This window comes from Stegastes partitus, unplaced genomic scaffold (assembly GCF_000690725.1).
Source record: "Stegastes partitus isolate 25-593 unplaced genomic scaffold, Stegastes_partitus-1.0.2 Scaffold499, whole genome shotgun sequence".
NCBI classification, from domain to species: Eukaryota; Metazoa; Chordata; class Actinopteri; family Pomacentridae; genus Stegastes; species Stegastes partitus.
In genome coordinates this window covers 36601-62721 of record NW_007578230.1, presented here as the reverse complement: position 1 = coordinate 62721, position 26121 = coordinate 36601, and the positions used below count along the sequence as shown (strand labels likewise).

The window sequence follows — 26121 nt, the reverse complement described above, 5'->3', positions numbered from 1 at the left end:
TCTCATGAAGTGGCCATGGGACTATATAACTACTGATATACTTTTGAGGTTTTGCAACTTTACTTGAATACGTTTGCGCTGTGAAACTTTATGGCAGATTTTTAATCTGTCTTTGGTCAAATTAAATCAGGTTTTTATTGAAGGAGCATTAAAGACAAAATTCACACTTTGGACAAAATAAACCAATGATATCCAAATACTTTTTTACAGTACATATGATACACAATACATTTTCACACATATCGTGATTATTTTTTAGTTCAGTTAGTTTTTTCCCCATGAATAGTTTAAGTTTAGGTTAAGTGTCCTTGTGTGCAGCAAATTTTACTTTTTTTTTTTTTTTTACACCATATCTCTACAATTTGGGATACTTACACTTTCACTCCATGCTTTAAATGTGACTGTCTCTCATTTACGTACGTATTCCCGTCTCTCAGCCAGTGGAACAGCAGCGAATTAAATTACCATTGGCACCAAAACTCACAAGGGATGATGTCAATATGACAATGCCAGTTTCCACTGTGCAGTAAGTTTGCCCCTCAGCTGACAGGGTCTGATATCACAAAGGCACTTGAGGCCAGCGGGACAGTGGGGGTGGTTTGGCTCCTGATATCTGAACCTCCTCGCGGACTCACAGGAAGCCACGCTGTTGCCTCATAATCATATTCGGCCCACCGGCAGGCTGGCAAGGACACTTGTCACCTTACAAGGAGAGGAATGAGTGTGTGAGTACGCTGAGGTGACATTGCAGGGGGATCACTTGACGCTCTGCAAAGGCATGACAAGAACCTCAATGCAAGCTGGCAATCTGTTGAACAAGACAGAAAAGGGATATTTCCCAGTTTTCTGTTTATGAAATGAGCATTTAAGTAAGACTTCGCTTTACTTTGTAATCAAATCAAACCAAATCCTCTTTAATGCCGTGACACAAATATGTTTGGCACGTTTGATCCTCAACTGTGCTCCAAGTTGGCCTCCCTGTTGTTAATCATCAGCACAGAGCAGATGTAAAATTAGAGACAATGTCCTACCAAACATGCCTGTCCTTCACCCACATCCACAGGTGTAAATCTGTCAGAGTGACTGAACGCATGCACGGACCATGTCAGTAGCACAGAGATGACAGGGATTTTGAAGCCGCCAAAATTCATCTGTCAGTCAGAACTCACTGGCTCACTTTTCCTTGCAGCCCTTTAGTGTTGAGTAACAGAGCATTAAAAGTGTGTAATAACACTGAGACAACTGCAGGATTTAGAATTAAAATCGCTCCTTAATTAGATTTTTTCCCCTCACTTGCGCTGATTAAAACTAAACATAATCAAAAAGTGTGACGTGACAAATTTCTCCCATTTTCACTCCATGAAGATATGAAGCATTGAACTTAATAGAGCTGCACTAACAAAGATTTTGGAGCAGAAATACATAAAGGAAATGGGGGTAATAACAACCACTAATGGTGCATAAAGAAAAAGAAATCCTATGCAATGTATCTCTGCGGTTTTTAATTACAAAAAGCTGCTGTTAGTCAGATGCTTTAGGCCTGTAAACCTTAAACAAACCACAGACACAATCTCTCTAAACTGCGGTTAACTTGATCTGATTACAACATGTAAATATTCATCGACGTGTGTTTTCACTGCACTGAACAAAGCTGACATTCATTTCCACATGGGTAAGTCCCTGTTGCAGTCCACGGTGCAGGAGCAGCTTTAGAAATGTGCCTGCTGTTACACAGACTGTTTCCTGGGTGATTTCTGAGCAGCAGGCTCAGAGTCAGTCTGAGAACTCATCTGGGTAAATTTCCACCAGACCAAATCCGTGCAACCAGTGAAATGCCCTCAATAAGCCTTAAATTCAGGCCACAAAGCTAAACAGCAATAAAACCATCAAACAGGCCGACGGTAGCCAAGTTCTTCTCTGTCCACCTATCTGTACCTGCCTTTTCTCACTCTGCAAAAGCGTCTACAATGTCATATGTTAACTGATTTTCCAAACCTTTCTTTTGGACAACATGACACATATGTACCTGTTTGTATCACTCCAAAACCGTTGAGTGATCCGAGCTGCCCACAACCAGCTCCACAAGACTCAGAATCCAACATCTGGGCACACCTTTATCACTTGAAAGCACCATATATCTTTTCCAGGAAGGTTATGCCTAAATGCCTCTTTGCTGCTTTGTATTTCTTTCACTATGAAAACATTGCAAAGGCTTCCCAGAAAAGAGCCACAAGACAAGTAACTACAGGTTAGTGTTGATTCAGATCTGATAAGCTAAACTGTAGGTATATTTGTAGTTATTGGGGTGTCTTGCTGAAACATTTTTCGTCATGTCACTGTCCACACTACAAGCGTGCCAACTGTAAACTTGCCAGAAAAACAAATGGTGCCTAAAACAGCTGTGTGTTATGGGAAGTGAATGTACAAGGACATTCTCAGCCTTCTGCACCTTTAGAATTCATCAATAGCAGAGTTGTAATTGAAGTAGTCACAGTAGAACTTTGATTTGTGCATGCTTTTCATTCACAAAGTCCAAACACAGGGGGAAGTTCTAAACTTTCCAGAAATCCTGTGTTATGAAACAGCACTACACTCCAATCTGTAAGTAGCTGCTACGTCCTGTAGAAATTTTCCTGTGTGATTTTCTGTGTTCGATATGAGACTCAACTCGACTGTGCAGGCTGACGTTGGCCTATTGTGAACAGAACCGTGTGCGTGTCTGTTGTCTGCTTATTGGCCTGTAAGCATGTACTGGACCTAAGACCTGTTCCCATTGTAATATCAGAAAGGCAAAATCTAGGATTCATTCTCTTTGGAAGGGGTGTCAAATTTCAGTGCTTCTTGAGGGTGAATACCTTTTCAGAATCAACAACTTGTATCTCATGTGTCGTGACGTCAGTGATTCTGCATTCAATCTAAATGCACAATATGGCCGACCAACTACTGGATCCTACTCTGTGTACTCTGGTTTGGTTGGTGACGGTATGCACTTAAAAAGTAGTCGGTAGTGTTCAACATGTATCTGATTTTTATGCCATGAAAGTTCAAGTGACCTAAACTTGGTCACCAGCGGATGTCCATGTCCCCTCCAGTTTGTTGTAACCGTGTCTGCACAGCTACTAGACTACAAGAGCAGCAACTGAACATGTGCTGGAAAAGCAATGTGGACCATTTTGATTTGATTTGTCATGTGCACACCAGGATATATAGACACCAATCTGCTGCACATGTATTGAGGGCATCCTTTGCACAGACTCAAAGCAGACTACAAAGTAGTCTAATAAGAACAACTACACGTCCGTGGTGTCTGCAGCTGTTTGTGTGCACATTTGCAGGAGAGTATAACGCGGCTCTTTGCTGCAACAGATGACATAACTCAACTCATCTTCATAGTTTAAGTTGCAGGATGCAGGCTGCCATTGGCCGCTCATTTCACGTGTCTTTGCTTTTCGCTATCAGCATGTTACCGCTTTCCTCAACACAACGACAATAACTTCCAGGCAGCAACCTACTCAAGGGACAGATTGTTTTTCAGTGGATTATCCATTTCATGTTTGTCGCCCTGCATGCAAATGCTTCACCACAAGAATTCCACTTGTCACTATTTTGGGGGAACAGGAAGCCACATCCTTCATTTAGTCCGGCCCAACATGACTGTAATTGGTTTAAAGAAGCACAGACAAGCCAAAGTGTTTTTTCTCTATTGCAGAATGATAATGACGTGCAGCCAGATTATGATGTACTACAGAATGACTTACCTTTTTACCAATGCTATCACAACAGAACATCAATCTGGTACATGCCAGCTGTCTAAATATGCTAAATATTGCAGACTCCACCTGTAGAGTACAAAATCCAGCATCCCAACATTCTTCATTAGTGTTTCCATCATTTTTGTGCATAGGTTTGGGTAGGTAAGAGAAATAAATGTTATTTATACAGCATCTTTCATTCATGAAACATGGCAGCAAAACCAAAACAAAGTAGGTAATGCTGACTTCTGATCACTCTGAACAAGAGAACAGTTCCTACATGGATCAGTGGTAGAAAAAGGCCAACCCAATAGCTCCAGAGGTCAAATCCTCTTAATTCTAACCTGCATCTGTGTGCACCTGTGACTTTATCCTTCATAATTTGTGCACCACAAACTGCTATTTCCGATCAGTTTTGTGTTCCCAGCATGTGTAGATGCAGGCAAAACAGAGAAGAGTATGCAGGAGGAAGTGAGCAGGTCTACGTGGGATGCGTGCGCCGCGGAGAGCAGAGCGCGGGGAGGGAGGGCGCACAGGAGGGACAGAAAGAAAGCAAGAAGACAGAGAGGAGGGAGGGAGGCTGAGAGAAGGCAGGCGTGTCCACTCACCATGCTCCGGGGATTAGCTATTTAAAGTTCAGGCACTCCGCGCCACAGAAACCTTCCCAGACTGACAATAAGGACGCGCTAGGACGCAGGTTTGAGGACGTGCAGAGCAGGGCAGCGCTCCGAGGACGCACACTGAACCACATTCTAATGAGGAGAGAGACAAGAAAGACACATGAGGAGTGAATAAAGGCTGGAGAAATATCAACAAATACCCACTTTCCTTGCGTTTACAAGTCTATCTCACCAGGTGGGTAACCTATTTCTACCACGATTGAAATGTTCTTTTGTAAGATTGCAGCTTTCTGAACCCCACTGGAGTTGATTTCTAACTGCAGGGTGGAATACAGGTTTGGATGGTGCGCGCATATAAAACTTAGTATGTGCGTCTCTATTTGTGAGATTGCTTTTTTTTTCTTTTGGAGAAGGAGGTGTGTCAGTGGGAGGGCTCCTGATTATAAATAACACTGTCTGGTAATGCTGAGGGCTTGTAGAGACCTACTGTTACTGAACACTGCTTGTCACACTTTATTCTTCACGCCTGAATAAGTCACCCATTATTCTTGTTAACTGCCTTCCAGTTTAATTGTCATCAGGGTCTGACATTCATAAAAAATGTCCAGGCTTCTAAGGTTATCTGTACCTCTTGGTCATGCCAGGTCAATATGTAAACACAAGCTTGTCTTAGACGGTTTATTTACGCAGACAGTGAGATAAGTGATGCGCAGTGCTTTAGATGAAAGCTCAGATTAGCCTGTCTGGCGCAGCTTTTCATTCAACCTTCCACCTGCGCGTGCACACAGGCCGAGACCTCATGCACGAGCACGTCACACTCTCCTAATCTGTACCAGAGGAAGTACATGATGCGTTAAAGATGCCAAGTTTATGGCATTAAAGAAGATTAAACATTGTGCAAAGGTGCAAAAACATGCAAGTAACCAAAAGTCCAGTGAAAAGTTATTGCTCTTTAAAAGCAGTGGTATTATAGCTCACAAGTAAGGGACTGTATGCCAGTTATTACAGGTTGAAAAAGGTGGAGTGTTTTTTAATTTTCTTTTGGCTAAACGAAAATATTAACACTGAATTACCTTTCTCGTCAGTGTAGTTAATACTTACGTAATTAGTTAAATCAAAAAGATAACTTGAAGCATTGAAAACTAATTTCTCTGTATCCGAATGACCAATTTCCATACATTTTCTATTCAAGTAATCTGTTTCTACCTCAAAATTGCCTAAACGTAACCCACTCTTCCGCCACTCACTGCAGCTCCAGCACACCAGCTCACTGCACCACAACACTGCTCTGTAAACAAGGCCGAGTTGTAATATTGCAGTAATTCAGTCAAACATATTTGAACAGTGAGCCAATTCTAAAGTAGAATTATGAACAGAAGGCCCCGACTTGCAAACTGACAGGATTGATTTCTGATTTTTTTACAACCCTGAGAGTTGAAATGTGTGTTTTTGAGATTGCGATTGATGCACTGCACTTTTGCTCTCCATGAGTCTACTAGCAAACATAGTACACCGTGAACTTGTCTCAGTCAACAGAAAGGTTTTAAGAAAATACATTGACTATCGATTCTTCACTAAATTAAAATAAGGTTCATCTTTACCCACCCTAATAATTTTCATACAGTCCCTAAACTCTTGGATTTAAAGTAGAAGCAGAGACCATCTGATCAGCAAGTTGTTCCTTGACTATGAAATGTTAAGTTTTGCAGAATAACACCACTCAGTGTTTTGTATATACTGAAAAGCACGTGTAGTTTTTTGATCTACTAACTTGTAAGCTGAATATAAATATGCAGCACTTGTTTATTTTTTCAACAGCCTAACCTCAAGTACATTACGTAATAGTAACACACTAGAGGCAGACAGATAAATGTCATGGAGTGAAAAGTTCAAAATGTGGTTCAAAGATGTGGTAAAGTAGAAATATAAAGCAGCAAGAGCCTTAGATGTTCTGTAGAAACACTTTAGAAGCTGCTTTATCCATTGTGTCTGATGAATATGAATGAAAGCGGATTGTATGCTGCTATTAATGGACACGCATGCTTGTGCAGGTATACATGCACAGCATGTGTGCGTCATCCAGTCTGGCAGGCCTGTGTGAGGCTTTGTGTTGAGGGCAGGGACGCAGGACTTCACTTTTTTCATGAAGCTCCAGGGACTGAGTGGAAAAGGGCAGCTGGGTGGAATTGTGGACCTGTGGGAAGATTGTTATCACACTACTGTAAGTGTATGAGCTTTTCTGCTTGTGTTAACATTGTTCGCACAACTGATAAGGGGCTGAGTGTGAACAGAGAGGTCTGATGAGGTTTGTTTGGGGGAAAATTGGCACTCAGGGAACATGTTTCGGTACCTTAACTATCACATCCAATTTCCTTGTAAATGCACACATGCACAGTCATGCACTCAAAATTATGAAAGCCTCCGACACGTGAGGCAAAACAGGCGTAAATCATGAGCCACAAGCCCTCTCTGGAGGGATTGCGCAATTTTCAGCTTCATCAGCGCGGCTCCACTGATTGAACTAGTAAAACCACATTATTCAGGAGCTGTAAGTGCATGTAAACATCAGCTGGCTGCAGGCTGAAGCCCCCAGTTTGAGAAAAACTTAGAGAGAAAAGAGGTTAAGTACAGAACAGTACCCGCCTCTTTCTACTTTGTAAGCCTTCTTCTTCTTTCGTCTTCCTTTTCTTCTTTCCCATCACATCCTCTATCTATTTGGTCTTTTGCCTCCACTGCTTTTACTTTCCACCCCCTCCCCTTTGTGGTCAATGTGGGTACTGTGAGTGTATGTGTTTGCCATCTGAGGTTGTTTTTCTCCTCCGGGCTCCCAGCCTGCTGTGTGCTGCCAGACCCCCACAGCCAATCATGATCTGTGCCCGAAATTCCTCACCACTGACCAGGGCCTTAATATTGTGTGTGTTTGTGTGGGAAACTAGGAGGGGGAAAAACCTGGTCAGTCTGCCCCTGTTCTTTCTTCTTTACAATGGCTGCTATACTGTGAGTTCTCATCTGGCAGGCAGAACCTCTAAATTGACCTAAACATAATGGACTCACTGTGTCTGTGAATGGATAGGGTTTCAGAGCCACACCTGAGCGAAACAGAGGAGGGAGGCGCATGAGATGGTAAGAAACAGAGAAGGGGAAAAGGCTCTTACTGTGGCTGTGAAATTTCACTTAGTGGACACATCTTCCTCCCGGCTTGTCTCTAATGTGCTGCAGCAGCTCTGTGCGAAATGTGCGAGCTGACACATCTCCATAAAACTGCCTCACCGAGTCAAGCAGGATGAGGAATCAGCAGTAAACAGTGGAGGGGAGAAAGCTTGCCTCTGCTTTATGTTGCAATCACAGTTTAATATTTGTCCCCAGAAATCTGTGTCTCTGTGATCAGTGAACAATGGGGCTCAGTGGATTATCACACCAGAAGGGTTTTCCCATCACACTGATGAGGTCGACGGTTTATTTCAGACTCAGGTGATGAAACGGTAGTTGACTGAAGGGGTTAGCCACCAGTGGCATGGTTTGATTTTCACATAAAAGGTCTACTAATGTATTTCAACACAACTTTTGCTAAATAAACAACCATACATTTTCTTGGAAAGCACATTGGGTAAACTTCTATTCTTCTTTTATTGTGCTATATAAATATTGGTGACTTGACATGGCAAAATGTCAAATGACAAAAATTGTTATTCATATCCAATTTTTTTGCAATCATGGGCACAGACATGTAGAAGCCTCCCTATGCATGCCACAGTGGAGCACTGGTGGTTGTTTTTTTTTTTGTCTAATTTTGCATTTCTTTATGGCCATTTTTGTCTCTTTCTAACCCTTTTTGCTTCTTTTTGTTCTTGTTTTTTGTCCTATTTTGTTGTCATTTTGCATCCATGAAGAATTAAACCACCCGTCTTTAGTTTTTTAATCTAATTTTCACAACATAATTCTTTAAAATGAAGTTCGTAGATAAAAAGTAAAGCCCAACATCTAGCAGTTGAGATCTTAGTTATGATACACTTTAATATGTTCTGTATAAGATTGCACAACCTCCTCCTATTGTTAAGTGTCCCAAAAGCTACTTTAAGTGGCTGATGTAGTGTATTATTGCTGTTCTTTGCTTGAAAGAAGACTAATAAACTGTTCAGTAAACTGTTTATGAGGCTGCTGATGTTAACGGTTATCTATAAAAGTTGAGGTAACTTGCAGTAAAAGAATGAATCCTGCACAGTTACAGCAGTCGCAACCTCCTTCTGCTCCATTTCACCTGACCCATTTCTTAACCTGATTAGACTAAAATAAATACCTTTTTTTTCTCTTTCTAAATTCTCAAATGCAGCTCTGCGCTGGTGTGTGGCGCTCACTTTATCTTGGCACTCGCTGCCACAGATAGACAGACAATCCTGAGGGAAATCATGAATCTGACTGTCTTGTCTTGGTCCAGATCCGCAGTAGGACAAGTCAAGGTGGAATGGTGTTCCACTACTGATGTAAAACAGCTGTTTTGACCCGCTTTGACCTGTGTGCCTATTAGCTACGACTCCATCAGATCACCTCTGCGTAATCTGTTTGGTTCTTAGAACAGAGCTTATCAACTCCTCTGGCTGCAGTAGTGCACTGACGTCCTTTTCCAGGATTACACAGTGTGCAGGATGATGGCGATGATGGTAAATACTGACTGGCTGGCTGGTTGCTGGGCCGCCGCGCCATTCAGTGATACTGTCAGCTTACATTAAGCTATCGTGTTGCTGAAGTGCAGCATCATAATTCCATTAAACTGTGACCTGGAGAGGAGACAAGGAACTGTCAGCAGACCTGGCGTCACAATGATAAGGCAGCTTAAACGTGAGCTGCAGATGAAGTGTTGGAAAGTTGGTTTAACAGTTTAATTCATATTTAAGGCAACGTTTGTCATTGGTGGAGCTGAGATTTGCTTTATCTTTATGCTCTCTCTCTAAAAAGGAACCCTGTGCATTAAAATGACTCTGACATTTATGTTTGTTTGCTCTCCTCTTTCTTCAGGTGGCTGTCATGGGTGTGAAGATGCTCCAGTGTTTTCCTTTCTACAGACGCTGTAAAGAACGCTGCAAGAGCAGGCAATGCCCCCCAGCAGCAGGTGAGAAGCAACTATACTCAAATAATATCGCTGTAGATCAAATCCATGATAGTACAGCCTGATGAAGCTTGACTTTCTATCTGTTCAGTTCCCATTGAGGAGATGAATCCTCGTCTGTCCTCCACAACATCCTGGGGCAGTGACAGCGAAGGAGCAGGAACCCTCAGTCGGGGCTCACAAATCTACTTCTCCACCAAGGCCAGGCTGTCTTTCAGGCACCAGCTGGACAGCAACATCAACGCAGTGGACGCCACCTACTGAGGAGCCTGCAGAGGAGCTTAACGGACTCCATTTACCGTCGCCCGTTCACGCTTGGAGCCCGTGGTGCAGAGCTAGGAGGCCTGATAGCTGAGCAAATGCATCTAACGTCACCTTTAGATGTGATCAACAGTAGTCGTGCGGAGCTGCGGGTCACATTTTAACCTCTTGCTCCTCGCCGCCCACACAGAACTCTTGATGGCTAATCAGATTCAGCAAGGGACAGAGGGAAACAGACTGAAAGAGACTCGGTTTTCAGATTTCATAAGACTGAACGGAATGGATCCACTGCCAGCCATCAAAGTGATGAGGTGGAGGACAACATAGAGTTTGTTTACAGCATTCACTACCGATAAGTGCATTACATTTTTTAAAAACTGCATTTCTTTTTATCTTTAACTACTTTTTTTGAGAAAAAAAACTGCTCAGTTTTCAGTTTGCTGATTAGATCATGGCTGGTGTTAAATAGGGCTTCACAGTGTAATTATGAACATCAATCTGAACCTTATCATTAGCAGGCATCATCATCATCATCATCACAAGTGACTGAATCATTTTCCAAAACACAGGACTTGGCTAATTTTCTAATTCTGCTCTGTGACACAAAACCTTGGGAGTTGAGCGTTAAATACTCATAATCAGAAGACAATTTGCTGTTTTATAAAAGGAATTCACCTCAGCCCTACCCACCGACTGCACAAGAGTCATGTTGACACTGTGTATAATACACACTGACCAGTTTGAGGATGTTTAGCAGCTGTTTGGCTTCTCGTTAGTTCCTTTTTGAAAACTCATGAAGTAAACTGAGCTGCACAGCAACTGTATTTCTTTTACATATTTTGTTAGTCATGCTTCTTTTAATATTTTTATAACTATAAAGGTCTCAGTTGTGTTAATGAAATGCTGACTTTTTTGGAAACCCTAAAAGCAGATTTTAAGGATGAACAGAACAGGAGTCTGTATTTCTCTGAAAATAAACAGACAGGAAGGTAAATGCTGACTCCAAAAACCACAAATGATCGCCTGTTAAAATCCACAAAGTCAAAATCTTCATTTTTAACTAACAAAATAAAGCATTTGTATTAGAATGTCTCCTGTGTTTTTATTGATGGTGAATATGTTTTGCAGCATTAAATATGGGCCTCATGAACAAAAACACACAGAAAAATGCGGCAACAGCTCCAAATTTAGTGAAAACCACTATTTCTTCAGTGATAGTGGATTTTGTTGACAATATTTATTTTAAAAAATGTTCACAGGTATATAAAAAACAAAATAAAAACAATCTACAAACAAACTCCTGCAGAACACTAATGATGTCATCACTGCATGTTTTTGGGTTTGGAGATGACGCCGTCTGGATAACGCTTCTTAAATCGAGCTACAACCTCAGGATCCAGCAGATGAATGCCATCCAGCTGGTTTCCAAGAGTTATCCTGGAGGAGGAATAAAAGGGGCATTCAGTATATTTAAAAAAAATATGCTCAACAGTTAGCTGGCTTTTAAGTTAAAGCATGAGGGTGTGTTACCAGTTGGGCTGGACGTTGTGGGGTCGACCGAAGAGCTCAATCTTCCTGGTGCCGGGTGAGAGTCTTTCTATCATGCCGTAGATCTCATCTGGTTTGTGACTGGTGGAGCGGACCTGACAGAAAGAGAGTGCAGACACTTCACAGGCTGAAGGAATCATGGGTAATACCAGAACATGTAACAGAAGACAGGTAGACGTTTACCTCGGCCACAATGACATCACAGTCCAGACCCCTGTTGAAGCCCTGCGGGTTTCCCTTTACACCCACCTGAGGACAAACACACGGGTTTACAGTTCTGACATTTAACGCATACACTTTTGTAGTTCCACTCACAAAAAAATGCGACAGTAGCTGATCAGTATCTTGTTCCAAAACGCCTTCAAGCTAGGGCACAGCCTCTTCAGCAACCAATTAAAAAGAAAAAGCTGCTGGAGGCAAGATTCCTAACGTTTTGTGACCCAACATGTTTATCTATCCAGTGTAGGACAGACTGCTTGAAACCAACCAGGCAGTGCTCCTTCCCGTGATTCAGCCAATGACCCGTCCTGCCGGTGCGGATGATTCTCTGAAGCTGGTTGGTTTTAACCCAGATGATTTCATCAACACGCTCATAGCTGAGACAGAAAAACAACAGGAAAACAAATAAGACGGTCTCCAAACAAGAAGATGACCTCATGGTGATAACTGTACTGAACCTACCCCCAAAGGCTGAGACACTCTCTGCCCAACTCCATCGCCCTGTAGGATGAAAACAAGAACGAGTTTAAGCATGTGTGAGAATAATTATGGACTAAATTTGAATATACAGAAATCAGGAAAAATGTAGTCTTTGCACGGTGCCAAATATGGTACAACTAACTCAGAGGAACACGAATTCTTTTCTCATTTGATTTAATTTACCAGGCTTGAACTTTTTCAAAAGTTTTGTTGGTCAGTTTGTTTTTAAAACCTTACACTAAAGTTTTTTTTTTAACTGCTACTTATTCACTTACTTTTTTTTGGTCAAGAAGCCACATTACTTCACTTTGCAGGACTGGATCACTGCCATCAACAGGGACTCTCACACATTAGTGAGGAGGTGAAGCAATATGGAACGTGGCCTTGCATCTGTCTGTTGTGTTGTTGTTTTGATGCACAAAAGCTTTTACCTCAAACAAATCTTGTTTTCTCCTGAATAAGCTCGATTCATAGCAATGTCTCTTCAAAGTCTGGAAGCCTATGATAGTATTGTTATTCTGGGCTAAAATCGTGAGTATTTCCTGATTACTGAATCTGATCAAGTGTTATTGGATTAGGTCGTCCTCTGCAGGCATAACACAGTGTCTACGGTGTGATGAGGTTGATCCACTTTGCAAAGTGAAGTAAAGCGGTTTGTTGAAAAAAATAAATGTACACATATATATGTGTGTAATTAATGTCACGGCTTATGGAATTTTTTTTTCCATGAGGGAAAATGCTGACATTAACTTGAGCAACGTGACTCGGTGCTCACTTCAAGGACATTCTGACATTCTGACATTGCAGAACACCAAGTTGTGGATGAAAAAATGACTTTATGCCCTGCTAAAAATGAAACCGTCCTGTTGTGAGATGAATGGTAGTATGAAGCAGCAGGCTGCCCTGCTGAGGAAGGCAATAATACGAGTGCAGAGTCTTATTTTCTAGGCTGTTTGGGTTGTTTTATTTACCTGCCAGTGACCCACAGGAAGAGGAAACCGTCGTCCTGTAGAATGGGAATGTTAAGTTTTCTCATCTCATCATCAGTCAGAGTACCATAGGGCAGCTCCATGTGGATGTCCCAAGGAGGGTCAGCCATCACCACTGCAAATTTACCCAGGATGGACACGTCCAAGTAGCGGATATCACAGCAGATCCACTGGGAATCAAAGGATAACATCAGACAATTTTCACACCCACAAAAAAGAAAGAAAAAAAAAACAAAACAAACATCTGTTTATTGATCATTCTGTCTCAAATTGCCCTGCAAAATCATCTTTCTTCGTCCTCACCTGTGAAGGGAAGAGTTTTCCCACGTTGCTGTCTGCGTCCCCTGCGTGGAGGCCGAGCTCTGTGGTCCCTGCCTGAGGCCCCAGCAGGCTGCCCTCGGCCTCTGGAGGGCTGTCGATCTCATAGTGGACGTATTTACAGGTGTCCATGTGGAAACACGTGTTGAGAAAGGAGCAGTCGCCAAGACTCTCGTCCGTGTGCTTGTTGATGATACGACTGAATGACGAAATATATAGTACACACCAAAAAATGAAACAGCCTGTCCACGAGTCCTGAGATCCAGCATGCAAGATTCAAGCTGTTTACAGCCACGAGGGAAATCTGATCGAGGATGAAGGAGACGCTTCAAGTCCTTTAAATCTCGAAGCGTTTTCATAAAAGTTCAAATAAAGCGAGAGACACCCTCTTTATGTAGACCAGGGTTTTCCAACACTTCTACTTGCGACACCGATTGAGCGAACATCCAGCCATTGAACATCTCACACCTGAAGACATCAGAGCTGACTTTTGACGTCTGTATGATCAGGCAATAGCAAGATTTTTGATTATTGATGCAGTAAGCATCTGCATCGTGACCCTCCTCAAACTGCAGCTTCAAACAGTGACTGATCTGGTATAAATTCAGTCCAGTTCCAAAATAAATCACAGTTGAGCAACAATGTGTACAGAGTTTGGCTTTAGATATGAGTTTGAAAGACTCTTTTTGAGAACTAATTTCCATATCATTAAAATAAAAGTGATGTTGTAGCAGTAAGGCCTTCATAAGTTCGAAATGTTGTTTTTCTCCCCACATTTTTTCTATTATGCACTTGTTTAGCTGCAACACTGTTACTGTACAATATTTGATCATAATTCAGTGCCATCTTCAGGCCACCAAGAGTATTTTTCAAACACTGAACAATGAAAATTCATTGTCTCTTACAAGTAGGAAAGGTGACTGTACAAATAATTTACTAAGAACATTCTATTTTTAAATATCATTAGTATCGACAATAAATACATTTGCATATCATAACTTCAGCAGAGGCAGAACAATCGTTATCACAATTTGGACCACTGAGGACTACTGTGGAAATAAATCAAATGAATTTAAGGTGTCATCTTTAAATTCAATGCACAGCTCTTTGTTTGTGTTATTAATGCTTTGGTTTTTTTGTGTAATATATTTTTGATCTCTATGTTTTCAGGTAGTGTTAAAGCAGTGTCTCTTTTTTTGTTTTGTGAAGTAAGTGGTTGGTACCAGGCTGTGTGTAATACAATAAAACCAAAGCAAGTCAAAATCAGTTCAGGTCTGTCTGAGGCATCTGGTATACAGTGTGTAACAGAAACATTTAGTAATATCAGGTGATAGAAGTAAAAGGCTAAAACAAGTTTTAAAGGCAAGTACTTACCGAAAGTGTAACTTAGTGCACGGCTGAGGTGTGTCTCCAGAGCGAACACACTCCTCCTTGGTCCCGTGATCGCAGAACTCTTGGACCTGAGCTCGACCACGAGAGCGGAACTTTTCGACAATGGACTGCTCCTTGGCTGTGCTGGCATTCAGCAGCTCCAGAATCTCTCTGCTCACCTGGACATGAGTAAATCACATGATGCTGCATGAGTAATCACACCTCCTAACTACCCTGCCTTACTTTTAACTCAACTGGTCATAATAATCAGCCCTCTTACCTTCTTGCTCTGCTGCTCCTTGGTGGACTGTTGGTTCAGGAGGCTTTCGATCTCCATGTCCACATGAGACGACTGGCTTTTGCTGCTCCTGCCCTTCTTGTCAGCCCCGCTCCCTGACGCCAAAGGCCCTGCCAGGTGTGAGGAGGAAGCTGGTGTAAGGGAGGTGGTGGAGGATGAGTGTGGAGGAGAAGCAGAGCTCTGAAGGGAAGGAGAAAAGCCTGCAGCTCTTTTGCTGTGGGTTTGGTCTTCTGCTTTTCTCTTGACTCCAGTTCTTTGGGCTCCAGCCGCAGACCCGATCATAGCCCATAGTTTTGTGTGGTCCACGGCTACGACGATTGTGGAAGAAGTGGAGGAGGTTGTAGAAGAAGAAGTGGAGGAAGGCTGTCGGACCTCGATGAGCTCCTGAGCGGAGAATTTGAGCAGCAGACTCTGGATGCATCCATGAGTGACGGCTGTTTCTGACTGTGAAGAGAAACAAGCACAAAAGGAAGACATCAGACAAGGAAAACATTACATTTAGAAGTAGTATTTGCCATGAGACAAAGACTTACACTGCTGAGTTCATTTGTGATGGCAAGGGAGTCTGTTGGCATTGAAAGACTCAGGTCAGAAAGATATCCCAGCAGCCTCTTCTCTAGTTCAGGGTCCGGCGGTTTTTCTGTCTCCTCCTGAGAGGTGAACGGAGTTGACGGAGCTGGACTGTCACTCCTGGCTGTGGAACTGTCTGTGCTGCCTCCACCATCTGAGGGGATAACAAAGGTAAAGGAATACTTTAAGATAAAGTTGTGAACACCCTCATCTTCAAAGAGAATTGAGCTTTATAATCTTCAGTCATCCTAACTGTTCAGGAGGCTAAGTGCTGGATGGCCAAACCAAATTGTCATACATTTTAGAGCTAGCCTGCATCTCTTAAAACAACTGCTTTTAACTGTCCCACAATCGCAACTCACAAGCCTTTGCAACTCCAGAGCTTTAGAATAACTTCCCTTTTGAAATCAAATGCTCCTCCTCAGCTGGCATTTTTAATAAAATCTCAGAATTTATGGGCTCTTGGTTGCTCTTCACAGTTGTAAGATTTCATGTATTCTCCCATTTTATGAACTGATCTCGCATCTTGTCCTGTTTGTTTTATTTTTTAGTATTTTATATCAATTAATTTTACAAGATTTATCCTATTTTCTGTCCTATTATATGATCAGTACCTAAAATGTGCCATGTAAACATGAACTATTCTGCTATTGCAGGAATCTGGATAGGACAAGTCCCAGTAGCACACTGATGGATTTCAGCATCATGTTGTATTATCAAACTACTTACTTTCGAGGACTCCTCTTAAAAGATTGCAGCTTATTTCAGAACTTTCAAAAATCAATAAGACACTATTTATCATTCTGTAATCTCAATTTCGAAGATGTAGATAGTTATAATTGAGACGTCAAACAAACAAACAAACAAAAACTACGCTTCCATTTAAGATTTATTTTCATTATTGGTAAGAAAAGATAGTTTACTACTTATTAAGTCCAACCAGCAGTTCATCATCTCAACATGTCACGTTTTCTATTATAACCGTAAACATCAGCGTCAGTCTGCGCATGTCAGACGGCTGAGGAATAATAAACACTTTTAGTAACAGCTGGCAGGTTTGAGGATTTTTATAGCCCCCAGTTGAGATGTATATTCATTCCTGACAGTTTAAAGGTAAAACTTTTAAATAATTACTCGGAAGAATACTCTACTGACTCCATAATAACAAACGTTAGCTGCCACCCTGCTGGTACTCAGGGTCCGGCCTGACCGAACGTACCCGCGGACAGCTGAGCGGGGTCCTTCCGCCGCCGCTGCAGTCTCTCCCGCAGGGAGTCCAGCTGCTTCTTGTGTGCCTGGATGTTGCTCCATGTATCCGACATGACGAACTGGATTTAAAAGCAACACAAACACCGGTCACACTGAGCGGTGTCTGGACAAAAGTTGAACACTGGCCGCCCTTTTAGGAAAGAAGTATGTATGGTACGTGACGAAAACGTGTCCGGCCAGCATATTGGTTGAGGTCCAAGCGTTCCGGCTTGACTGGTGCTATGTCCACGACTGATATTCACAATTGTGTCACCTGAAATAAATACACGACAACACTTAAAGGGTTCTATTTCACGAATAAAACAGCACAATAAAGTCAATTTCCTTATTTTCGATTAGTTATTTAGCGGACCCATTTTGAGTACGGACTGGTATTAAAAGCCCACTTCCTCCGTGCCAAAACTAATTGCATTCGTGATGTTTCCCTAAACAAGTGACCGTTATCTCTCGGCATACAGACATTAGAGTCTCAAATTGTGCACTTCTCTGGGAACTTGCCGCATTTTGCTGCGCTCTTTCTCCGCTCTTGTCGCTAACAGGCGGCTGCTGCTCTCAGCGAACGCAAAGATGGCGGAAGACGAGAAGAGTGGTGAACCTGTGAAAGAAAAGAACGAGCTGCAAATTATGAAGGTAGGTCCCGTCACCAGTGTCACACTATTATCCAAAGACACTGACAGTCTCAAGACTTTTGTGTTTTGCTGACTTCGGGTGAGATCAGTTTGGTACATTTCTTGCTGGACTTGCCCTAAACGAGTCGTTACTATAACAACAGGCTGTCATGCTAACACATCTTTTAGTGTCTGGCTTTTATTTTTCACACTGTGGCATATGTATAACGCCAGACTTCTTATTCTTTATTTAGAATAACTTCTGATCTTTAAAATGACCCTTTTAAATCTCCATATAAATGATGTGTATGCATTCTTTGATTGGGTCTGGGTGATTTTTGCTGACTCACCATATTGCCAGTGTGCATAAGGCTCAGTGCACCAAGAATGAGCTCTGTAGAAGTACTCAAGGTTTCACACCTTTAAAAACTACAGAAAATGCAGACATCTGACACTAACAGTTTGTCAGTGTATTTCAGTATTGTACTACAGCAGAGGCATTGTTGGCATTTTGACATTTAATCCCTTGTCAGACAGGGAATATTTGCATCACTGGCTTCATCAAGCATTTAAAGCGACAGCATTCTGTCATTTTGAGCAGTCTTTAGATTTCAACCTGATCATAACACCTTTGTCAGATTAATTCAGAGTAGAGTGCTCTACACTGGAACCAAAAATGTCTCTTTGCAATGGTGCTATAGAAGAAATATCTTTAGTTCTACAAAGAACCTTTTAGCAAGACTGCCAAAAAACACCCAAAATGGTTTCTTTAGTCCTGGTAAATGTTGCTCCAAAGAACTGGCCATTTTGTCAGTGTTTTTGATGTTTAATGCATGATTAGGATGGATAGCTCCAGGCCTGCTTTATTTAAAAAATATATTTTTGCTTTGGAAGTTGTTGTTTTTTCTCGATTCAATGCTATTTATATTTCATTTGGGGCTTTAGCCTCCAAGGCCTAATAATGCCAACATATTGCAGGCAGATTGTGCTGTGAGAAATGTTCCCTTTGATCTATTTTTAATTTATTTTTTCACCTCCCCAACACCTGCTTTTCCAACACAGGACCTTGTGGATGAAGTGTATAATTTCAGAGATCATTATTTTGAGACTCACAGCGTGGAGGAAGCTGGAAGGAAACAAAGAGATGTGGCACAGGAGGTAGAACGGACACTGAAGAAGCTGGAGGAGAAGGAAGGTGAGGTGTTGTATTTCCAAAGCAACCCACTAGTTTATGATTTGCAGATTATTACTCACACCCACTGTGTCTCTGGGTCTTCCTACAGAGTCCTTTAAACACAAAGCAGAGTTTTTGCTGCAGAAGGGCAGGTGTCTGAATGCAGCTCCGGACTTCAGTACTGTAGCAGAGGAGTGCCTTTCCCGCGCTGTGAAGCTGGAGCCTGGCCTGGTCGAGGGCTGGAACACACTGGGCGAGCAGTACTGGAAAAAAGGAGATCTGATCGGTGCCAAAAACTGCTTTACTGGTGCCTTGCAGCAGGTAAAGGAAGGAGATAGGCATGTTTGTCCACATAGTGATTTTTTCATTCAGTCACCTTGGCTTATATAAAAACTTAATTCTGTAATCACAAACCCAGATGTGGAGAAAAGCATTAAAAGTACATTTGAAAGCTCAAAAACGCAAACCATCTGTTATCATTTACAGCATTTTTTAATTATATAAACTGATTTTTTTATCCATAATTCCCAGTTGCCAAATTACAGAAAATCTGGGACAATATCCAGTGAATTAAAGGGCTGTTTCTGAGTACTAACCACTGAAAAGTCTTAAAGAATAAACTCTGTCCCGCCATTCTAGGTTTCCTGTTTGAACCTATATTTCTGTGCTTTATTTTCCACCCCTGTAGAACAAGAACAAAGTGTCTCTGCGCAACTTGTCTATGGTGCTGAGGCAGCTACCAGTCGCTGACAGAGACGCACACGGCAAGCAGGTGCTGGAGAGTGTGGACATGGCCCGACAAGCTGTCCAGCTGGATGTCACAGACGGGACATCCTGGTGTGAGTAGAGAGTCGGACACCAGAGGAACATGACATAATAGACAGTGTAGTCCTTTTGTTCTTTGTAACGAAGGAATTTGTTTGTTACCAAAGAAAGAATGATGTCAAGTTAATTCACACGTTCTCCTATTAAATTGTGTTTTATGTTGCTGTTTTTACAGACATCCTGGGAAACGCCTACGTGTCTCTGTTTTTTTCCTGTGGACAGAATCCACAGCTATCTCAACAAGCTCTAAGTGCCTATTCACAATCTGTGAGTACACAAACACAAAGAACACAGCATCTCCATAGTTTAAAAAGAGTTTGTGGACTGACAATACATTTTACTTCCATCTTACCGTTCTGTAGGAGACTGTGGACAGAGCTGCCTCTTGTTACCCGGAGCTGCATTTCAACAGAGCCACTCTGTTCCAGTATGAGGAGATGTTTGGGTCTGCGCTTGGCGGTTATAGTCGAGCAGCAGCGCTCGACCCGGGCTGGGATGAGCCACCAGACCGAGAGAAGCAGCTGCTGGAATATCTGGAGAAAGTGACAGAACTCATACAGAACAAGGTGGGTGAAGATGCAGCTCACTCTCCCACACTACAGCAATTTCTATGTTATTATATATTATTCATATGCTTCTTTGCTTATATTGTCATACATACCATTATCAAGATGACATACCACCAACACAAGGTGGCAGCAAAGAGCAGCCTTGCTTCTCTCCTAACCTTCAGTGCTTTCATGTGTTCAGGGGAAGGTGAAGGCACGTCGGTTACGGACGATGCTCTCGAACCTCAACACGTCAGCTTTGGGTCCCTGTTCTTCTCCTCAATTTCGCTCCCCGTCCGGTCGTATTGGCAGCCTGGAGCCTCGAACTCTGAACTCCCTCACACACGGCCATAATGCTGGGGTGGCCGCCCTGGGGAAGGTGGTGTTCAGCTTGGCCTCTGAGGGTCGTATGGCCTTGTAAGTGGCAGATTCAACATTAACTTTAGTCCACTTCTTGTCAGACCTGGTGTGATGGTGCAGATTGAGTTTGATTTTTTTTCATAGTGGTGGTGTAAAGCCTTGCACTCTCTTTTCTCCAGTACGTTTGGCATGGTTGACAGTGAGGAGACCTGTATAGTAGTGATGGTATACAACACAGCGGACAGCTGGGGCGTCCTGATTGGTGATTCCGTCGTCATTCCTGAACCTCAAGTCAAACGTCACAGTATAACACATAAAGATAAGGTCAGTGTTTTAACGCATCCTGTCTAAAAATTTCCACAATAATGTCTGAGTGTCTGACTTTTTCATGTCTTTTCTACAGTCGCTTGATTTCAGAAGTATACGAGTGGACTCTCCTCTGCTCCTCATCGTCAACGGCAAGAAACAAAACATCCAAAGTCAGATTGCTGTCTCTGTCAGCTACAAGCCACAGAGAGAATGAACTGAGCTAGAAGCACACGGACCAAGATTTTTTGCTGGATTTAGAAGAAGATTTTGCATAATTTTCCAAATGTCCAAAGTTTGTGCCTCTTTCATGTGTTCTTTTGTATATAGAGGTCACCATGTTATGTTTGTTGATATTTATAAATATTTTTTGTATTCTGTTGTTATGGGGTCAGACACGGGGGTTATTGTGGAAATCGATGAACCTGTGATAACAATGTGATGTCAGCATTATGACTTTAGTTTACTTTGGAATTTTTTTTCTTTTACTGTACACATATGTTTGTGTGGTGTCTTAAAACAATAGTACTCAAAGTGGGATCAGACAGTAGGCCAGTCTGGGCTTCCTAAAAAGATATTTTGACTTCTCACAGTAGGAAAAGCAAAGGTTTTACTACTCACAATAATAATGGCTCTGTTGTAGTCGAGTTTCCCAGTAGGACATGACAGTGTGACCGCGAGTCGGCATGTCCAATACCAGGACCGTCAAACTGATGCAACTAAATGAAAGTCAGCCATCAGTAGTTTTAGAATTTAGACCTTTACTTTTTCTATTGTGACATGCAAAATATGTTTCATGAAACAACCTGTTGATCTTAGTTTACATCGTTTATCATCAGAAATGTATTCAGTCTGGGTAAGGCAGTTAACCGACTGCTTTGGTTGATTACTATGCAGTGACAAACTTAATGACATCACTACTGAAACCCTTCCAAAAAAGAACCAATCAAAAGCTCCGTCTAACCCAGATTTCTTCTAATGTAACAAATCAACAGTTTACTGTTTTGAGCAACACCACAAATCAGATTTTTAAAACTGTGTGCATGACCGATCATCTCACTGTAGTGGTTCAGTAGCATCTATGATTTACCGTGACAAAGGAAATGTTTTTTTTTAATGCAAAATCTGAAGGCAATAAACAATGTTTCAGTGCCATAGTGTAGTATGTATCTCCACACTACATGACATGAGAGAATTTGTTAACTTTTTTTGCCAACAACAATCAATCAGCTTGCTTCAGTTCCATTGAAATGACTTCCATCCCTCTAAATCTGTTGTACTGTTTAGACATTAATCATATATTAAAAAAACTGAAGTATATATATATATATATATATGTATATAATAGTGGTGTCCCCCTGAAACCATTAGTCTGTTCAAATATGCTGGAAATGAAGAACAACTGAAGTTTAGGCATTTTAGTAATCAGAAGCAATCCCTGCATTCAAACATGCATAGGTTTTAATTTTTAATTGCAGTACGTATTGCAATTGACCTAACAAAGAACATACTGTCTCATGCAGTACAATTGGAACATACTTATTTGTATATGTTGTATTATAATATTGTGCCGTAAGCTTTACCATCTTTCTGTGCACTTTTGGCAGCTCGAGCTTTGTAATACTTGTGCAAGGCACTGTGAGGTATCTGAGGACAGAGGGTCAAAATGGCCACAAAGCATACTATAACTGGATGCAGTAGGACAACCTGGTATTTTTGCCATACTGCATTGACATACTATGCACTTCTGGCATACTGTAAATTAAAGTAACATTTGTATTGGAACACATCCACTCTAAACTACAAAACAGCGTCAGGCAGTGCTCTGAGAAAAGACATACCAGATGTTGAACTTTACTATAACCCAAACGTACAGAGACGACTAAAAGCCAACATTTATGTCATATAACTGTTCAAAACACATTTAAGGTTCAAAGTTACCATAACTATGGCAAAATGCACTTAAGGCAAAAACCTGCAACTAGATAGCTAACAAACCAACAGAGCACAGTCCAACAGTCACATGAATAATTGTAACTAATGAAACCTGTTCCTCTCAGTGATTACTGATGAAGGATCGGCCTTTCTCCCTGGCAGGGGAGCTGAACTGGAAGAAGGTCTTGGCTCCATCAGCCTCCAGGCAGGAGAAGAATCGGCCGTCCCTGTCGGGGCCGAGGGAGAAGGACTGAGGGCTTCTCTGGGGAGTCGACTGCTGAGCCGCCCCTGAGTGACACACAGGACATTTGATGGATGTCCTTCATTGTTATTCTGACTAAAATTCCCTGACAAAGACAACTGGCTCATTACTCCTGCTGTTCTTTCTTGATGACCATCTCTTTTTGACAAAACACCTACAGCTGTGTCTTTCTTTGTGCTACTTAACATTACTCTTGCTGTGCTTCCTTCCTCTTCTCATTAGTCAGCATGGGCACATATGAAACCTGCTCTCATGATTTTAGGAAAGCATCTAATTCTTATTTATCTTCTTTTATCTGTCTGGGCTAAAGTGATATTTTACAATAAACCTCCTGCCAAACATGCTGTTTTGGACTTCAACAAACAATTGGTTTCACTATCAACTAATCTCTCCCCTAATTAACTGAATGATTTGTCGTTTCATGTATAAAATGTATAATTAGTGCAGTTGAATAGAGGCCAAGTTGACACAGATTGCTTGTGTTGTCTAATCAGCAGTCTACCTCCTCCCTAATAAGCTCGAACTACTTTGATGACCAGCCTGCAGGAATTAGTGGCATCTAGTGGTGAAGTTGCCAACTACAACCAACTGAACACCTTCCATTTCCAAGCATGTAGGTGAACCTACAGCAGCTGCACTTAAAACGTAAAGTCACAAAAGGCCCTCTTTAGAGGCAGCGTTTGGCTTGTTTGTTCAGGGTTACTGTAGAAACATAACAGTACAACACGGTGGGCTGCGTGGAAAAAGGAACTCTCTCCCTTTGTAGATATACGGAGCTAAATTAAAACACAACAATTCATAGTTACAAGTGATTACACACTAAAGAATACAGAATTATGAATATTATACTTCCAATAGAACCCCTTAAACTGGGCACAATGCTCCTTTAACCCTCTGAACCACAAAGGTTACTGGCAGTTTTTAAAGCCCTATTATCTGTTTTCGAAAATTAGACAAAATTACACCATTTATCAGAAAAAAAAAAGTTGTTAGATTTCCAACTTTCTGTCAGCCCTTTATTGATGCATTGGTGATGTGCCGAAATGAAACATTTGCTGGAACCAAAATCTGTCCAAAAAAAAAAATTCTTCCTCAGTGCACCAGGGAAGCCATTAGTGACTCAGTGGCAACAAACAATTACATGACAAAAATTTAGGGAATTTCTGGCTGAACAGAGCTGAACTGCAGGCTGTATTTACCAAGCCCAGACAGGCGACAGGTATGCAAACAAATAAAAAATGCAAGTAGTAAGTTATATATAGCAAGTGGAGCCACCATTTTCCCAGTATGGTAACAACAAAAATGTTGATTTCAGGTTTTTAAAAATGTTGTATAATCAAAGAAATACAACTTGATTCAACTATGATTTATGGCATTCGAACTGTGTTAAACTGCATAGTAAGGCTAAAAAACAATTGAAATATGATCCAAATCGCAATATGGACAAGAACAATATTAAAATTGTAAAAGTAATTTATTGATAAAAACATAATGTGCCACAGCATACCGATTCCTATGAATCAATGTGGTACTACAGAGATGCCCCACACTGTAACTCTTATTCTCCAGACTCTTTTTTTTTTGTTTTGCATATCATTCAGCCCTTCTGGACAGTACACATTTTTAAATTCTCTCTGCATCTTGCTATGGCTGTGATATTACCATAGAGGTGCAGGACTTCTGTAAGTAAAAATGTGACAGGAACAAAAAATGCCCAGAGACTGATTGAGTTTCAGAGGGTTAATGAATAATCACAATTATTGGTGGATACTGATCTGTTGACAAATTGTCTCAGAAACAATATTTCTGCTTACATTTGAAAGTAACACTACCTATTAAATACGTATTTTATCAGTGATTTATTATCATCATGAACATTTTTCATTACGTTTGACATTTCAACATGAAAAACATTGTCAGGCAGCTTTTTGCTATTTTCAAAAACTAATTGGAAACACAAAAAATGATCCAGATACTATATCCTACTCATAATTCTGTATATGAAAGGCAGCCTCAACATATTTTCATAAAATTCATGGAAGGACAGAAAACCTCCTACAAGCTTACACCAGTATCCAAATATACACCTTACGTGTTATTACCTGTGTTGAAGTCTTGAAATCCAGATTGTGGCAGTGTGTCTCTTTCCCCAACACCCACCACCATGTTACGCAGCCTCAGAGAGTCGTACAGCCCCTGTAGTTTCTGGTACTGTCTGTTCCTCTCCATCAGTCGCTCAGACACCTCACTGTACTTCCTCTTATACTCCTCCATCACCTAAGCATCAAGATTTAGAAAAACATGTTCTTCTATGTGCATTTCTTCAAAATCCAAAGTCAAGAAAGGAAGGAGCTCGAGATGATGTCGCACAAGTTTATCTGACATAAAACAAATAGAGTATTTTTTTGTTGGTCAAAATGCAACTTGAGGCTATTCTCAACCAGATTACGACTACCAAATTTCAGAAATGCTTGATAAGGGTTCAAGGGGTTAATTTGTAGCATAAGTTAATGAATCAGCATTCAATGTCATTTACTTTCTTCAGGGAGGCTATTTCCCCCCTCATGGCGTTGAGCTCCAGTTCTCTGCTTTGGTTCTGCTGGGTCAGCACCTTCTCCATCTGTTTCAGTTGTGTGTCGGCCCGTGACAGACTGTACTCTTGATAGATTCGCTCCTGATGGACCTGTAAAAACACAGCGAGTGACAAACCAGGTGTTTTCTTTAAAGAGAAAACAACTTGGCTGAGATTTGCAGATAGACATGTAGACAGAGAAATACACGACCTGGTAGCTCCAGAAGGCCAGAGCACGAGCACTGATATCCAGAACGACGTCTGGTCGCAGACCTGCCAGCACCATGGCTTTGTACTCCTCAGAGGGTGACAGCTCTGTCCTCACAATGTCCAGCTTCCCGGACAGCGCAGAGGAGCAGGCCGGGCAGATGGCGGGGGATCGGCTGAACTCACCAGATCCATGCTGGTCACAGAAAACATGTGAGCAGGCTGTGACCCAGACGAATCCACTCAGTTTGGTCCGACACTTTGGGAAATTACACAGGAGTGTGTCGTCGCAGAGTGACATGGCAGTGACTGTGAGAAGTACAGTAACTGGTCAGTAATGGAAACCCCTGAAATATGACAATCAGTCTTGTAATGGTGAATAAAAGCAGTCAATAAACTTGAGTTCTGTTATTTTTATTTTCTGAACAATCTACCACTTTGAAGCCACCTACTTATTTTCAAAAAACTGTTAAAGAAGTTATTTTTCAAGGCTCACTGGACCCTTATGTTTTCTGTAGGTGCCAG

At 41.6% G+C, this 26121-nt stretch overlaps 3 protein-coding genes across 3 annotated transcripts; 1 reads left to right on the top strand and 2 right to left on the bottom strand.

The window, feature by feature from the left end:
- Window positions 1-10923: 10923 nt before the first annotated feature.
- mettl3 (methyltransferase like 3) lies at window positions 10924-16968 on the bottom strand. Its single transcript, XM_008287400.1, has 11 exons — window positions 16750-16968; window positions 15494-15684; window positions 14943-15404; window positions 14666-14841; window positions 13277-13490; window positions 12956-13143; window positions 11967-12005; window positions 11773-11881; window positions 11469-11534; window positions 11268-11380; window positions 10924-11174 (listed from the first exon to the last, which is right to left on the bottom strand). Exons 1-11 carry the CDS (start codon window positions 16850-16852, stop codon window positions 11060-11062), a joined length of 1776 nt encoding a protein of 591 aa, XP_008285622.1. The 5' UTR covers window positions 16853-16968; the 3' UTR covers window positions 10924-11059.
- A 200-nt stretch (window positions 16969-17168) lies between these two features.
- ttc5 (tetratricopeptide repeat domain 5) lies at window positions 17169-21775 on the top strand. The gene is made up of 9 exons (XM_008287399.1): window positions 17169-17429; window positions 18470-18602; window positions 18691-18902; window positions 19270-19420; window positions 19582-19673; window positions 19769-19972; window positions 20157-20371; window positions 20494-20638; window positions 20718-21775. The coding sequence occupies exons 1-9, from the start codon at window positions 17367-17369 to the stop codon at window positions 20835-20837; spliced, it is 1335 nt and encodes a 444-aa protein (XP_008285621.1). The 5' UTR covers window positions 17169-17366; the 3' UTR covers window positions 20838-21775.
- Window positions 21776-22109: 334 nt separating this feature from the next.
- ccnb1ip1 (cyclin B1 interacting protein 1) lies at window positions 22110-25897 on the bottom strand. The gene is made up of 4 exons (XM_008287398.1): window positions 25601-25897; window positions 25354-25500; window positions 24920-25094; window positions 22110-22843 (listed from the first exon to the last, which is right to left on the bottom strand). The coding sequence occupies exons 1-4, from the start codon at window positions 25895-25897 to the stop codon at window positions 22677-22679; spliced, it is 786 nt and encodes a 261-aa protein (XP_008285620.1). The 3' UTR covers window positions 22110-22676.
- Between the last annotated feature and the right edge of the window lie 224 nt (window positions 25898-26121).